Source organism: Hakea prostrata, chromosome 4 (genome assembly GCF_041222555.1).
Source record: "Hakea prostrata isolate BN-2017 chromosome 4, UWA_Hpros_2, whole genome shotgun sequence".
Classification (NCBI taxonomy): Eukaryota; Viridiplantae; Streptophyta; class Magnoliopsida; order Proteales; family Proteaceae; genus Hakea; species Hakea prostrata.
The window spans coordinates 6,903,551-6,917,046 of record NC_142603.1 but is presented as its reverse complement, the minus strand read 5'-3'; the positions used below and the strand labels follow the sequence as shown (position 1 = coordinate 6,917,046).

Here is a 13,496-nt window from a genome sequence, read left to right as displayed (position 1 = left end):
ATCTGATAGCAAGCTTCCTTGGTATTTTTTCAAGTTGGATTGAAGAAATATACAGATAAGATGTACAGAATTTAAATTGCTTTTTACAAAAATCCAACAATTTCTTTCTATTATTGGATTCAAGAAATATACAGAGATGTACAGATTTTCAATGAAGGAAACTCTGCAGCTGTACAACTTTCAGTATGCCTAAACAAAAATAATCACCAATAATCACCACATGAGCAATATCCGTCTCTGAAGTAATGATAGATCTTTGCATCCCCTACTATTATCTCTCTTCCAGTAACCTTGGAGATCTGCCTTGCAGCATGGTGACAATCCTCACATAATCTAACATTTTTCCTTATAAGGATGGGTGTCCCAACTGCTGTGGAGATTAAACCAAAACAAATTGCCAGCCTCACACTATGATACCTGGGTAAGCTCATCTTTTTCTTTGTGAAACCTACTGTGGTAAACCTGGAAGTATTAGAAATGTAATCAGGTTCTCCTATCAGCCTCGTTATGACATCTAAAACATCATAGATTTTGGTTGTTTCAGAGTGAGACCTGTCCCCATTTATGAAGCTACATGTCTTATTGCTCAGCTCAATCATGCTGTACCCAACTGTCTTCTGTAAGCCTTCTTCCCTCATCAGAGATTTCAACCTTTCAACATCTTCCCACCTCCCAGCTTCTGCATACATATTAGCAAGCAGGATGTAACACCCAGTATTGTTATGTTCCAATTTAAGAATCTGATCTGCTGCAAACTCTGCTAATTCTATGTTTCCATGGATTCTACAAGCCGTGAGAAGTGACCCCCATATCCTCGCTGTTGGAACTAATGGCATCTCCTCTATGAAACTTTTGGCTGCTTCAAGATTTCCCGTACGACCTAGAAGGTCCACCATACACCCATAATGCTCTATTCCAGGATCAATGTTGTAGTCGCTTTTCATTGAATTGAAATACTCCCATCCTTCATCAACCAGACCAGCAATGCTGCACGAAGATAGCACTGAAACAAGAGTACTCCGATTTGGTTCAAAGCCCTTCTCTTGCATCTCAGAGAACAATTCAAGAGCAATCTTACCACGCCCATGAATTGCATATGCCATGATGAGTGTGTTCCACGAAATTACATTCTTAGATGCCATACTGTCAAAAACCTCCCTTGCAGTATAAAGGTCACCACATTTTGCGTACATGTACATTATAGAATTTGAGACATAGGTATTAAGACCAGACTCTAATTTTGTGATATAACCATGGATCTGTCTCCCCTCTCTTAGTGAGGCTAATTCCGCATAAGCAGGCAGTATGGTTGTAATTGTAAGAGCATCTGGGTTCAGAATCTCTTCCTGTAGGGATCTGAATAGTTTCAAGGCTTCTGTATTCCACCCATTACGAACATAAGACCCAACCATGGCATTCCATGATGTTACGTTTCTCTTGTTCATCAAGTAAAATACACGTTCTGCCAATTTTGGCTTTCCACATCTTCCATACATGTCAACAAGACTAGTCTCCAAAACCAAATGTGGCAAAAACCCTTGCCTTATGGCAAAACTGTGAATGGATTTCCCCTGCAGAAAACCATCTAATTGTGCACAAGCAGGGAGTGCATTAACCATTGTGATCACATCAGGTTTCAAATTATCAATATCCTGCATCTTCATCAAGCAGAACAATGCTTTGAGGGGGTGAGCATTTTGTGCATAGCCACCCATCATTGCATTCCAAACCACAACATTTCTGGAAGAAATCCTATCAAACAACCTCTCAGCGGAATCTAGTGCTCCACATTTGCAGTACGTGTCAATTAGAGAGGTTTCGACCATGAGATCCATCCTATACATGCATTTGACCACATAACAGTGGATTTCCTTCCCTCCTTGCAGATTATTCTCAAGAGAACAAGCTGCAAGAGCACCGATGATTCCAAACCTATCAGGATGAAATCCAAGAGCCTGCATTTCCTGGAAACACAACAAAGACTTCCTCCCATCCCCAACCGAGACATGCCCGCTGATCATAGAATTCCATGAAACTAAATCTCTAAGGGGCATTTCTTCGAACACATTCTCTGCTAACTCAATAAATCCAAACTTCGCGTACATAACGATGAGGCAGTTGCAAATGTAAATATCAGAGTTCAATCCTATCTTGATCAATCTCGAATGAACCTTGAATCCTTCAACGAAAGAGTCCGAAGAGGTACAAGACTTAATTAGAAAAGGGAACGTGTAATTGTCACCCCTCACACCTGCAACCTGCATGCGGTGGTAAATTTCAATCGTCTCCTTGTAAAACCCACTACCCGTAGAACCCCTGATCACGATATTCCAAAGGAAAGGATCTGGGTTCCTGGAAACCTCAAGCAAGGCCATAGCTTCGTCTATGCGCCCAGAATCTACGTAAGAGTATAGAGTGCGAGTAAAACAGATATCATGAGAGCAGACCAAAGAGCTCCTTATCTTAGGTCGGTTTGAACTGTCACATGTTGATTTGGATCTTCTTTGCTTGATCAAGATACAGTCCTTCCTATGTGAGTTTCCATTTGGGCTTTGGCCTCTGCTCCAAGAGAAAATTTCAGGAGTGTATGAATTGCAAAAGCTCGAAGCAGGAGCTGCCATCGCTTGCTGTGATCTGAATTGTAGTGTTCAGTACCGCATTGACGCGCAGAAACCTCAAACCTGGATTTGACAACGAACTTATGAATTATTGCCGGGAAAATGCAAACAAAACGTTCTGAGTCTGAGTTGTCACTCGGGCTGAGTTAGGTTGGCCTATAATCCCGATAAAAGGCTTGGGCTGGAGGAGTGATCGAAGTAAGCCCATTATATAAAGCCCCACAGCTTAAACTTAGGCCCATAGCAACAAGTCCAAAATATAAATCAATGCATATGAATTCTAGAAGAGATTGATAAATTTTTAGAAAGAAACTGAACATCCAATGGGTCCATAGCTCAGTGGTAGAGCATTTGACTGCAGATCAAGAGGTCACCGGTTCGAACCCGGTTGGGCCCTGAATTTTTTTGAAAATTAAAGGTTAATATATATAATTAGTCTAAACTTGCATCTATTTATTGAAAGATATTTTTTTTGTGAGAGTATGTAATTTATGTGACAAGTGTGGAGAAAGTGAGATGACCTGTCCTCTCATGAAGGCGAGTATGATTGTTTGTGTTACATTTTCACATACAATTTGATTGATTGTCTATACATTACATCATATTCTCCAACATAAAACACTTTCTAGCATTTAAACATCTACGTCATTTATTTATTGATGGAAAAAGAATAAGTAGACCACTTTAGAAATATTTTATATTTATGTATATATATTTTTTCTCTTTTTGGGTATAAAAATTAAACACTATGATTGTTAGATGGTACAATGAAGAAGGTGTTGAACCCCATTTATGGTGCAAACTTCTTTTCACTTTATATCAAGTTGATAAATTTAATATGGTTTTAAATTAAAGTTTTTTCCACTTGTAAGAATAGATGGATAGATGATGTTAACATTTTTGGGTTCTTATTTGTTACTGAATTAAGAATTCTTTTAATTGAGGATATGGGCATCATTAGAATAGCCAAGGATATAAATTTCTTTACTAGTTAATAATATGTTAATTTAGGTCATTATATTAGTATACAAGACTCTACATTTAGTAGGGTCTCCACAAGTTAAACATGATTGATGTGTGTACTAAGTATAATCCCTAATGGGAATAAAGCTCGAGATATTTGTTTTTCTTAGATCTTACTAATTTATTTATTTTTTTGTACAAAGATAGACCAGGGATCCAATTAAAAAAATAAACTAATCAATGGCAAAACTATATAAGAGTTTTCTTGAAGGATCTCCGCTAAATCCTATTAGGGATCCAGTAAGAAAGTCAAATTTTAAAAATTGTCCTAACAAGTGGTACCTTCGAAAACCAATAAGTTAATAGTATTAAAAAATTTAAAATTAATATTATTCATGTTATTGTCCATCAATAACATTTATTTAAAGATATATATTATTTTTAGATCTAACACCTTTGAGAAATTACACGTGCTTAATACAAGATGTGAGTTATTTACTTTTTTTTTTTAACCAAAGATGTGAGTTATCAATAATAAGTCAAAAGAAGCATGGTGGAAAGGATGTTCTAGAGGTGGGGAAGAACAGGTCATTTAAGTGGTAAGCAAAAGGGGAGACATCTGTACAAAATATATATATATTAAAAAAAATTGTAGAAGTACCATTTAGTGGTGGGGTTAGACTTTTATAGTGGAAGGGAACCTACTCCAATTAAACTATATATGATGAGACCAAAAAAATTTGTGCTTACAGCTTGAGCCTTTCAGGTCCCTCAACCCTTATTAGGTTGAAGAAGTAATTATCTTTAAGATATCAACAACATGCTATATTTTCAAGTTTGGTTAAAATCCAAGAAATTTATTATAAAAATATTAAAAAGAAAAGGTAAAAGAAATTTAGAATTTTTTTTTAGAATTTACATGTATACATAATTAGATCCTAATTAGACTTCCTGCATTGCAACGTTGCTCAATTATTAAGGCTAACAACATCTCTTAGCGATGTTTGTGATATTTTTATTTTCTATATATAAAAAGTATCATTGTACCAAAAAAAAATAGGTCTTCTTTTTTATATTCTAAACATGTATTTGCTTAGTAAGGGATATGAAAATCTTAAACTCGTCTTTGAAAAGCACCCTATCTCTTCTTAAATGTATAGTAAAGAAGTGTAACCTCCACTCTGCAGGTATAGAAGATAAAGTCAAACCTAACATCTGTGCTTCTTGTCCTAGTTGGTCTGCTGTGATCAAAGTCCCAAAGCATAAAAGAATTTTAAGTTAAATCTTACCTCATTCACATCTTATGCACTTGTCCTTTTCTTTTCTATGGCTAACCCAGAGTCCCTAACTCATCTAGGGCTTATCCGAACTGCTTGATTTCTTCTGACTCTTTTAATATCGGTTCTAACAAAAAAAAATTTCTCTGGGTTTCTGGGGGGATTGTCTGGCTACTGCCAAACACAAATTATTATTTCAGCATGTATTAATATAAAACTGTATGAAATGGGGCCTTTATGGTGTTGGGAGTTTCAATTCTACAGCTATAAATAAGAGCTAGGGTTCCAAGTGACAGTCATGCAAGCAAAGAAAGCCAAAGAAGTTGCTGCTACTGTTGAGAAGAAGAATTATGGATGTCTTGGCTTTCATCACCCTTTCTTCACTTCTCTTGGTAAGTAATGTTAACCTAAGTTCTTATATGGTTGAGTTTTTTCTAGTTTTTCTTTCTTTTTTTCTTTCCTTTTCTCTTTGACTGTAAGATGTATGTTTAATTGTTATTTTTGTAGTTTACTGGTTCAGCTGATGCAAGAAAAAACCCAGAAGAGTATTGGAAGGATGTGATGAAGGAACAACCGATGCCAGAAGCAATTCAAGGGCTTCTTCCTTCAAAACATGGATTTGAAAAATCCTTGGAGCCACAGAATAAGGAGAAGTCTACCTTTGGTTTTAATCTGCAAAGCACTGCAATCATCTACCATAAGCAAAAAGAAAATGACACGGCACCTAAGAAGGTCTTTGAGCACAAGGCTCCTGAGAAGGTCTTTGCGCTGAACAGTTCTGATTCAAGCATCAATGTTAGAAAAGAAGAAAAGAAATCTTTTCCTAAGGATTCTAAGCACAGTGACGACGGAAAAAAAAACTGAAAGTTGTTTCTTCACCTGGTTGCACAGAACCGCATTAGTGTTATCTCTGATTCTGCAACTTTTCTTTTTCCTTTCTTGTTTGTGTGTTTACTAGCTCGTATGTGATCATCATGTAATCTGTTTGGGTTTTGTGGGCTTGATTTGCATCTACCAGAGCAGATGAAAACTCCATTCGTCTGGTTTTGTTTGTAATCCTTGTTTTATTTTCAGAGATTTGATGCCAAGACAATTTTCTGAAGCTTTCACACCAGACTAAGTGACTCCTTCCCATTCGAATTGCAGAAAGAATATGAGAGAAACTTCCAACTCTAAATCTGTGCTCAAGTAGTGTAACCAGCTAAAATGAAAACTGATATAGTTTTTCATGAACAAATTTCAACTTGGAAAGCTTTGCTAGCTCCATGTTACCCGGCAACTTCAGTATGGTTCACACTATATTAATATAAGTAATTTATTTTCAGGGAAGTTAGTGCTGATCTGCTGGAACATTTAAGGGTGGGGAAGCATTGTGCCCTTTAATCATGATGACATAGTACCTCACACACTCACAGGGACAAATATGCATGCAACCCAAGAAAGGTCTAGCTTTAAGGTGAGGTGGGGATTATCAAAATAATATGAAGTTCTTGGATGAGAATTCTTCTAGACAATAGAAGCTCAGTGAAGTATGTTTCGCTATTTGTTACTTGATATTACATGAAATGATTCTACAATTTTGGATTCGTTCAAATTGTTAGATTTTGACATAGATTAAGGAGTTGGATTTTTATATTGGTTGGGGCTCAGGATTGTACTCTCCTTGCATTTCTCCATCATATAAAAGAGAGGTCTATCTCTGAACATTTATGATTTACTTTATCAATACCTAAAGGTTATGGGTGCAAGTTTGGCCCCGTCGGACCTATCCCGATCCATCCCCAAGTTTTTTGCCCTGACATTAGTGCTGATTTTGGCCCTAATCCTAACCCTAATTTTGTCCATGATGCTTGATCTCAATAAATTAGGAATATGATAAGGATAGGGTTAATCAGGGCTAGGGCTAGGGCCAAGGCTAGGGACAGGGTCAGAGACAAGGCTAAGCAAGGCTAGAGATAGGGCCAATCAAGGTCAGGGACAGGGCCATGTACAAAGCCAATTAGGACTAGAGCCAGGGATAAGGCCAATCAAAGCTAGGGAGATGGCCAATTAGGGTGAGAATGGGCTTGGCTTGGCCTTATAGGGTTTAGGATCAAGGACAACAATCATTGAGCCCTGAATTAGGGTCAGGGTGGGAATGAACTTAGATTAGAATATATATGGATGGACTTGGGATTGTAAAAGCCTAGCTCCCGGCCAAGCTCTATTGCAAGCCTACTAGATGTGAACCCGAGTATTAGAGGAATATAAGGGGAGCACAATCCTCTATCTATCAGGGTAAAAGATCTAGACTCCAAACTAAGTGACATCTTTTTGTAAGTTCAATGGATTCCTCTAGCTGTTTACTGGATGTTTGTCTAGTTCAATATCACCTAAGTTAATCCATACATGAGTGACTAACTCCTCATAGTTCTATATCACCTGAGTTAACCCATACATGAGTGACTAACTCCTCAGCTAATTTATTTATACTTTACTAGTGTCTATAGTGCACTACCTGATCAAAGATGTCACAAGATAAACCTTCCTCAATCTCTTATAGTTCACCTATAAACTCAAGTGGCAAGATATGTGTTACCATGTGATGAATAGTGATAAATTTTAGTGAAATTATATTTTCTATTGGAGTCCAGACTCCAAGATATTTGAACTCTTAGGTTCTTATTCATGAGATGTGGATCTTTATTAGAAGATGGAGATTTAAAATTTATGGAGTCATAATTCATAAAATTAATTGTTTGGTTAACCTGAAATCTGTAGGATGAAATATGTGACTAAAAAATTATTTGGCCGATGTGATTTTTGTGAAAGCGCAAATGTTCAACGCTTTTATAGTAGAGGTGAAATCTCTGAATTTCATTTCATACCTATAAATTTACAAATTCATGTTTTTAGTGTAAAAAGATGAATCTCTAGATTTTGTGAATCCATAAATTTTTACAATCAAACAAGTATAAATTTCGCATTCATGAATCCAAAGATTTGAAATCTTTGGATTCATGTAACCAAATAGGCCCTTAAGAAGTGCGGTTCTTAAAAAACATACACTAAAGAGTTGATGAAATTTGGTCAATAGAACAAAAGTATCTTTTTTATCAAAAACCAAAGCAATTTTTGTTTTAGAATCACTTTTAAAGCAAGATTTTAGTGATTATATATTCATCTATTATTATCCAGTGCCACATGTCCCTAAATACCCACTGTTCCATTAAGATGTTTTATTTTCCAGAAAGAAAATTCTACCACTTCAACTAATTTTCTATTCGGCACAAACCAAGTCAACTGACAACTCTATGAAAAATCCAAATCATTCCATTCTTCTATATGATATAAAAAAATTCTTATGAATTCTTTTTTTTTTTTTTTTTGGTAACACTAGTGAATATTGTCCAGCCCTCGGGTTATTGTCTGATAATTCACTTGAAAACTGTTTATCATGTCGACTTTTTATTTTGAAAAAAAAATGAAAAAAGAATTGAAAACTGTTTCCAGAAAGTGTTTCTTGTAATAGAAATACTAGAAGTGTCATTAAATGGTACTTAAATGTTTGTATATTTAAATAAATACAAAGCTACTCACCAACCGTTGTCTAATTAACATAAAAAAGAGATAATTTATTATCTGAAAATTATTAGAAAAAAACAGAATTCTCTTTAATTCTTCACCGTCCATGTCGCTTTAAGGCCCCCATTCCCATGTCAACTTTTGTTTGTCATTATATTTAAATAGTAAAATCTTTCTTATTATGATTTCTAATACTAATGGTTAACTTTATCGAATAGAAAGCTATTAAATAAGGTTACTAAGCTTTTGTATTATACGTAAGCAAAAAATTAAGAAGAAATCGTTGAGATTCCATCGTAGTTGAGATTCCATTTTACTCTATGTCAACTATGCTATGTGTCTATTTCATACTTAAGAAGTCAACCACAATAGATCCTATTAAATTAAATTTTTATTAACATTATTTCTTTTATTTTCAGATCTCTCTTCCAAGTGAGAGGGTTATATACGGTCCTGAATTGATTCGGGATTTGGGTGTAGAAGAAATACTTTACTGAATTTTTTTTTTGCGGAGGGGGGTAAGAAAATATTTTCCTGATTGACATCAAAGAAAGCTTGACCCTTAAAAGTAAATAACTGAATAAAATATTTATTAAGTGACATAATGACTTTATTTATTAGGTCTAAAACATCATTAGCTCAAGTGGTGGAGAGGTTTACTGTTGTACTTGTATGTACTAATTTCTCTCTTTTTTTTAAAAAAAGTTTTAATATTTTAGGAGTTCTCCAAAATGTTAGGTTAGTGTTCCACTATTACCTTTTCTTTTCAATTGATAATGGCATTACGTAATTATGATGACGAGATTATGATTAAGACAGTAATCTACAATTAGGATCCAGATCATTGGTACTAATATCTCAATTAAATAATGCAACTAAACATAATTATCATTTTTTTCTACAACATGATTGGATGTGTAGAACCAACCACACATAGTAGTACATTGATCAATGAAACCCAAAAAAGAAAGAAAACTGGAAACTGTGTTTCACACTCTCAACTCAACTGATCCACAGCATCACACACAAACAGAAACAAAAGTAATTTCTCCATCTTAGATAAGGGGTTTAGAAAACCCTAAAGACTGATGCAGGGTTGGGTGAAGGAGGGCTTTTGTAGAAACAAAAGTTGGGAATGTAGGTAGAGCGTCTAGGATTCTCTGTAGACTCAATTGCTGGTTGGTTGAGATATGCATACTTGCTCTTTGTCCACCTGCCAAACAATTTACAAGCAATTAAAACCCATTTTCAAAATGTTAAATCCATGCCCATCTCTGTTATGTGCCTATCAAAAAACTTGACCCAACTCATCCCATTAGCTTTGAGTTTTTGGTGCACTGGTCAAATATCTAACAATCCAGCCAAGTCAAAGTCACTGGATTGGAACATGGACCATGATCAGATCTGGATCCAAGTCCAATGGATCAAATGAACACCAATCCGGGTCAGACTATTGGGCTGGGCTGAACAATCCAATGTTTTGATCCATTTCCCATGTATTCAATTGGAAAGCTTAACTAGAGATAGTGTATGATATGAGCATGAAATGGAGAAAGGTGTAGTTACCAGTCTTTGATTCCAACTCGGATCTCTTTCTCTGTGTTGGCAGTAATGGTAGAAGTCTTGTCTTCGTCTTTCTTCTTGGCGTCGGCGGTGTCGTCATCGTTCAGTGACTCTTCGAAAAGCCTATAGTCTTCTTCCTGCAAGAAACACACATTCTCGTCAACCCAAATTCTGGGATTTGGGCTGGGCAATCTGAGCCCATGGGCCTGGCTAGGTTTGGTGAAGATTGGCTGGGTTTGGCTTAAAGCCTCAGATTTAACCCAGCCCAGCCCAATTAGATCTCAGTTTGCTTGGATCACCCTTAGAGGGAGAGTTCAGATCTCAAAACATGGTGGAAAGGGAATAAATCTTCAGTGGTAAAGGCTATCTGAATTCCAACTCAACTCACCTTGAGATCTATCTGATTTACAGGGAATAATAATTTAAGATCCCTTCAATAGTGAATTAAAATTCCTAAAATCCATCAGGGGTGTTGAATTATCTCCCCATAACAATTCCTAAAACCTTTTACCAAGAAAAGAAGAAGAAAAAAAAAATCCCAAAACCCATCTATAAGATTTGAGCAGCAATGCAAATGATTCCGGATTTCTATCTTAATGGGTGGAAATCTATGCTCCACTCACACTTCTTTACCACAAATTAGAATGAATTCACTCAAGAGACCCACCGTTAAAATTCACAGATGATCTCTCCTTCTAATATGTAGTGTACAAGTGTGAGAGGAACACAAATCTCTACCTCGACCCATCAAGATACAAGATCCCAACTCCTCAAATGCCTGGGTTTAAAAAATCTCCAGTGCCAAAAAATTTATGAACTCCAAAACCTTCTATAGATGTGATCAGAAAGTAGGTTCAACTTCAGTTTTGTGCATTAATGTGCACCATTGTACTGCAAACAGTCCAGATCATTCACACTTTTGAGAAACCAACGGTCGAAATCAAAAGTTCGGTCAAGATCTTGATCTAAACAGTTCGCTACGAGTGTTGGGCATTAATGTTGCAGGCTTGCAGCACCAAAACAATTTCACCAGAAACCGGTAAAGATTAACAAGAAATAAATAATGATTAATTTTTCCAAGCAAATTTTCGTCAAAAACTGACGGATCAGGTAAAGAAAAAGGAGGGTGTAGGGTTTCTCTTACAGTGAGATTACGTGCTCTGACACGAGCGGCAGCTTTAATAGCAGAGAGAAGGTGATCTTCTTCTACCATGCGTTTCTGTCTCCAATACTTAGCAATCTCCTGCTTCGTCACACTCTGTACGCTTCTAGCACTCGCAGCTGGTTTAATTGCCAACCATGATCTTGGCAGCGGTGGTAGCGGCGGTGGTGGTGGTGGCAGTGTTTTCTTCGTGTCATCCACCTTACTATCCACATCCATTTGCTTCATCTGTCAAATCTTCCAAAGTGGAACGGATTCTGGATCTTGTTCTTCAGGACCTTTTGAAGCAGTAGTAGTGATTAGTGATAACGCGAGAAACCAGTAGAAGAATGAGACTGAGAAATGAAGAGGCTAAAAAGCCATCACCATCACCATCCCCACCCACTTGATCATCTCCATTGTTCCTTCATGGCTTCTCTACCAATCCAACCTAATTTTCAAACGTGACTGTTAGATTGACTCGTTCAATTAACTACCTCCCAAAAACAGATTTTATTCTATATTTATTAGTCTCTAGACTCTCAACCCTTGTCGTTTTCAGGTGTGAAAGGGTCCATGTAGTCGTTAGAAAACTGACTGGTTGGTTTGGCTGGAAGATGAAGCGAAATAGATAATGGATTCCATCTAAATTCCAGAAAGTGGCTAGTCATGGATTCCAGCAAACAGAATTTCTCAGATGATCTTTGACCATCCAAAAGACAAATAAGCGAGAAAAACAATCACTACAAATTATTCTACTAATCAGATTTCCTCTTGCTCAATTGGACTAAGACAAAAAAATTGAATTCTTGGTTTGGTGACTGAAGAACCTGTAACCATCTACTGATCTCCAGCTCTGCAATTTCAAGGAGGAATTCCAGTAGAAGGAAACATGGATCCAAAAACAAGGCAAAGGCAATTAAAAAATCCTCAGTAAATCAATTAGTATCTCCACCTAACCCACACATTTCACCAAAAAAAAAAGAATTGGCATTCTTCAGTTGTCAACTGGATATCAACCTACATTAGATTAGCTCTTAAGAACCATTTAAAATCTTCAGCTACTGCTAGCAATAACTAATACAGCAGAGTCTACATGCAAAGACTTTACATTTCCAGATTTCACCCATGTATCTTCAGCTACTGCAAGCAATAACTAAAACAACGAAGTCTACATGCAAAGACTTCACCTTTTCACATTTCACCTATGTGTATGAGTTAATGCATGGAGGGAGTGACAGAGAGAGAGAGAGAGAGAGAGAGAGAGAGAGAGAGAGAGAGAGAACGAAATATCATTGGGCAAGTCAGCATCCAAAGCTTACCATGGGACAGAATCCTTTGGTAATTACTATTTCCAATTACCAAACAAGATGGCAAGTCCTCCATTTGTGCCTCTATAAGAACGCATGGTGAGATTTTTTAATAAAATTATTCAACTAATCAGATTTCCTCTTGTCAAATTGGACTAGGGGATAAAAAAAATTGAACTGTTGGTTTGGTGACTGAAGAACCTGTAACCATCTATATTGATCTCCAGCTCTGCAATTTCAAGAAGGAATTCCAGTAGAAGGAAACGTGGATGCAAAAACAAGGCATAGGCCATAAAAAAATCCTCAGTAAATGATATCTGCAATTCAGATGGTTAAAGTAAGATCAATTGGTATCTCCACCTAACTCGCCCATTTTATAGGTGAACCTCAAATTTGCATTCTTCAGGAAATCAGACTAAATCAGATTATGCATATTGTATGCCATAAACAGATCTTATGCATGACTCCTATGCTTCAGCAAACACATCAGCTCTTAGAGAACCATTTAAAACCTTCAGCTACTGCAAGCAATAACCAGTACAGCAAAGACGTCACATTTTCTTCAACTGTGTGTATGAGTTGGCACATGGAGGGAGAGAAGGGGGAGGGGGAGAGAGATATAACAAAATATCATTGGCAAGTCAGCATCCAAAGCCACTATGGGACAGAATCCTTTGGTAATTACTATTTCCAATCACCAAACATGATGGCAAGTCCTCCCGTTCTGCCCCATTAGCATGCATGGTAAAAAAATGATCGATAATTTTAACACACTCAAATACAGCAAGTAATGTTAGCCAAAGGTTTTAGTCAGAAATTTTATTTTCCAATGTGTGCCATTAACTTTGCTTTAGCCTCTGTTCCATAATTGTTCCACAGAAATGGTATAAATTATCGTCGCTAAAAAATCCACAGAAATGGTATAAATTATCATCGCTAAAAAACATATTGATCCGGTCCTATATAGATTGCAGCATTAAAATTCAATCCCAAGTGACAAAATTGAATGATCAAGGGATCTCATTGATATGCAGATAAGAATAGTGGATGTTTCCTTTCA

At 36.5% G+C, this 13,496-nt stretch overlaps 3 protein-coding genes and 1 non-coding gene across 4 annotated transcripts; 2 read left to right on the top strand and 2 right to left on the bottom strand.

The window, feature by feature from the left end:
- Positions 1-81: 81 nt before the first annotated feature.
- LOC149017477 (Tetratricopeptide repeat (TPR)-like superfamily protein) lies at positions 82-2,700 on the bottom strand. Its single transcript, XM_089154176.1, has one exon. It carries the CDS (start codon positions 2,619-2,621, stop codon positions 204-206), a length of 2,418 nt encoding a protein of 805 aa, XP_089010302.1. The 5' UTR covers positions 2,622-2,700; the 3' UTR covers positions 82-203.
- A 243-nt stretch (positions 2,701-2,943) lies between these two features.
- On the top strand, positions 2,944-3,015 carry TRNAC-GCA (transfer RNA cysteine (anticodon GCA)). The gene has a single exon. It is a non-coding gene; the product is annotated as a tRNA-Cys (tRNA).
- Positions 3,016-5,168: 2,153 nt separating this feature from the next.
- On the top strand, positions 5,169-6,088 carry LOC149017475 (uncharacterized). The gene is made up of 2 exons (XM_089154389.1): positions 5,169-5,250; positions 5,366-6,088. Exons 1-2 carry the CDS (start codon positions 5,209-5,211, stop codon positions 5,720-5,722), a joined length of 399 nt encoding a protein of 132 aa, XP_089010515.1. The 5' UTR covers positions 5,169-5,208; the 3' UTR covers positions 5,723-6,088.
- A 3,158-nt stretch (positions 6,089-9,246) lies between these two features.
- On the bottom strand, positions 9,247-11,533 carry LOC149017474 (Big1). The gene is made up of 3 exons (XM_089151807.1): positions 11,130-11,533; positions 9,989-10,122; positions 9,247-9,635 (listed from the first exon to the last, which is right to left on the bottom strand). Exons 1-3 carry the CDS (start codon positions 11,373-11,375, stop codon positions 9,491-9,493), a joined length of 525 nt encoding a protein of 174 aa, XP_089007933.1. The 5' UTR covers positions 11,376-11,533; the 3' UTR covers positions 9,247-9,490.
- Between the last annotated feature and the right edge of the window lie 1,963 nt (positions 11,534-13,496).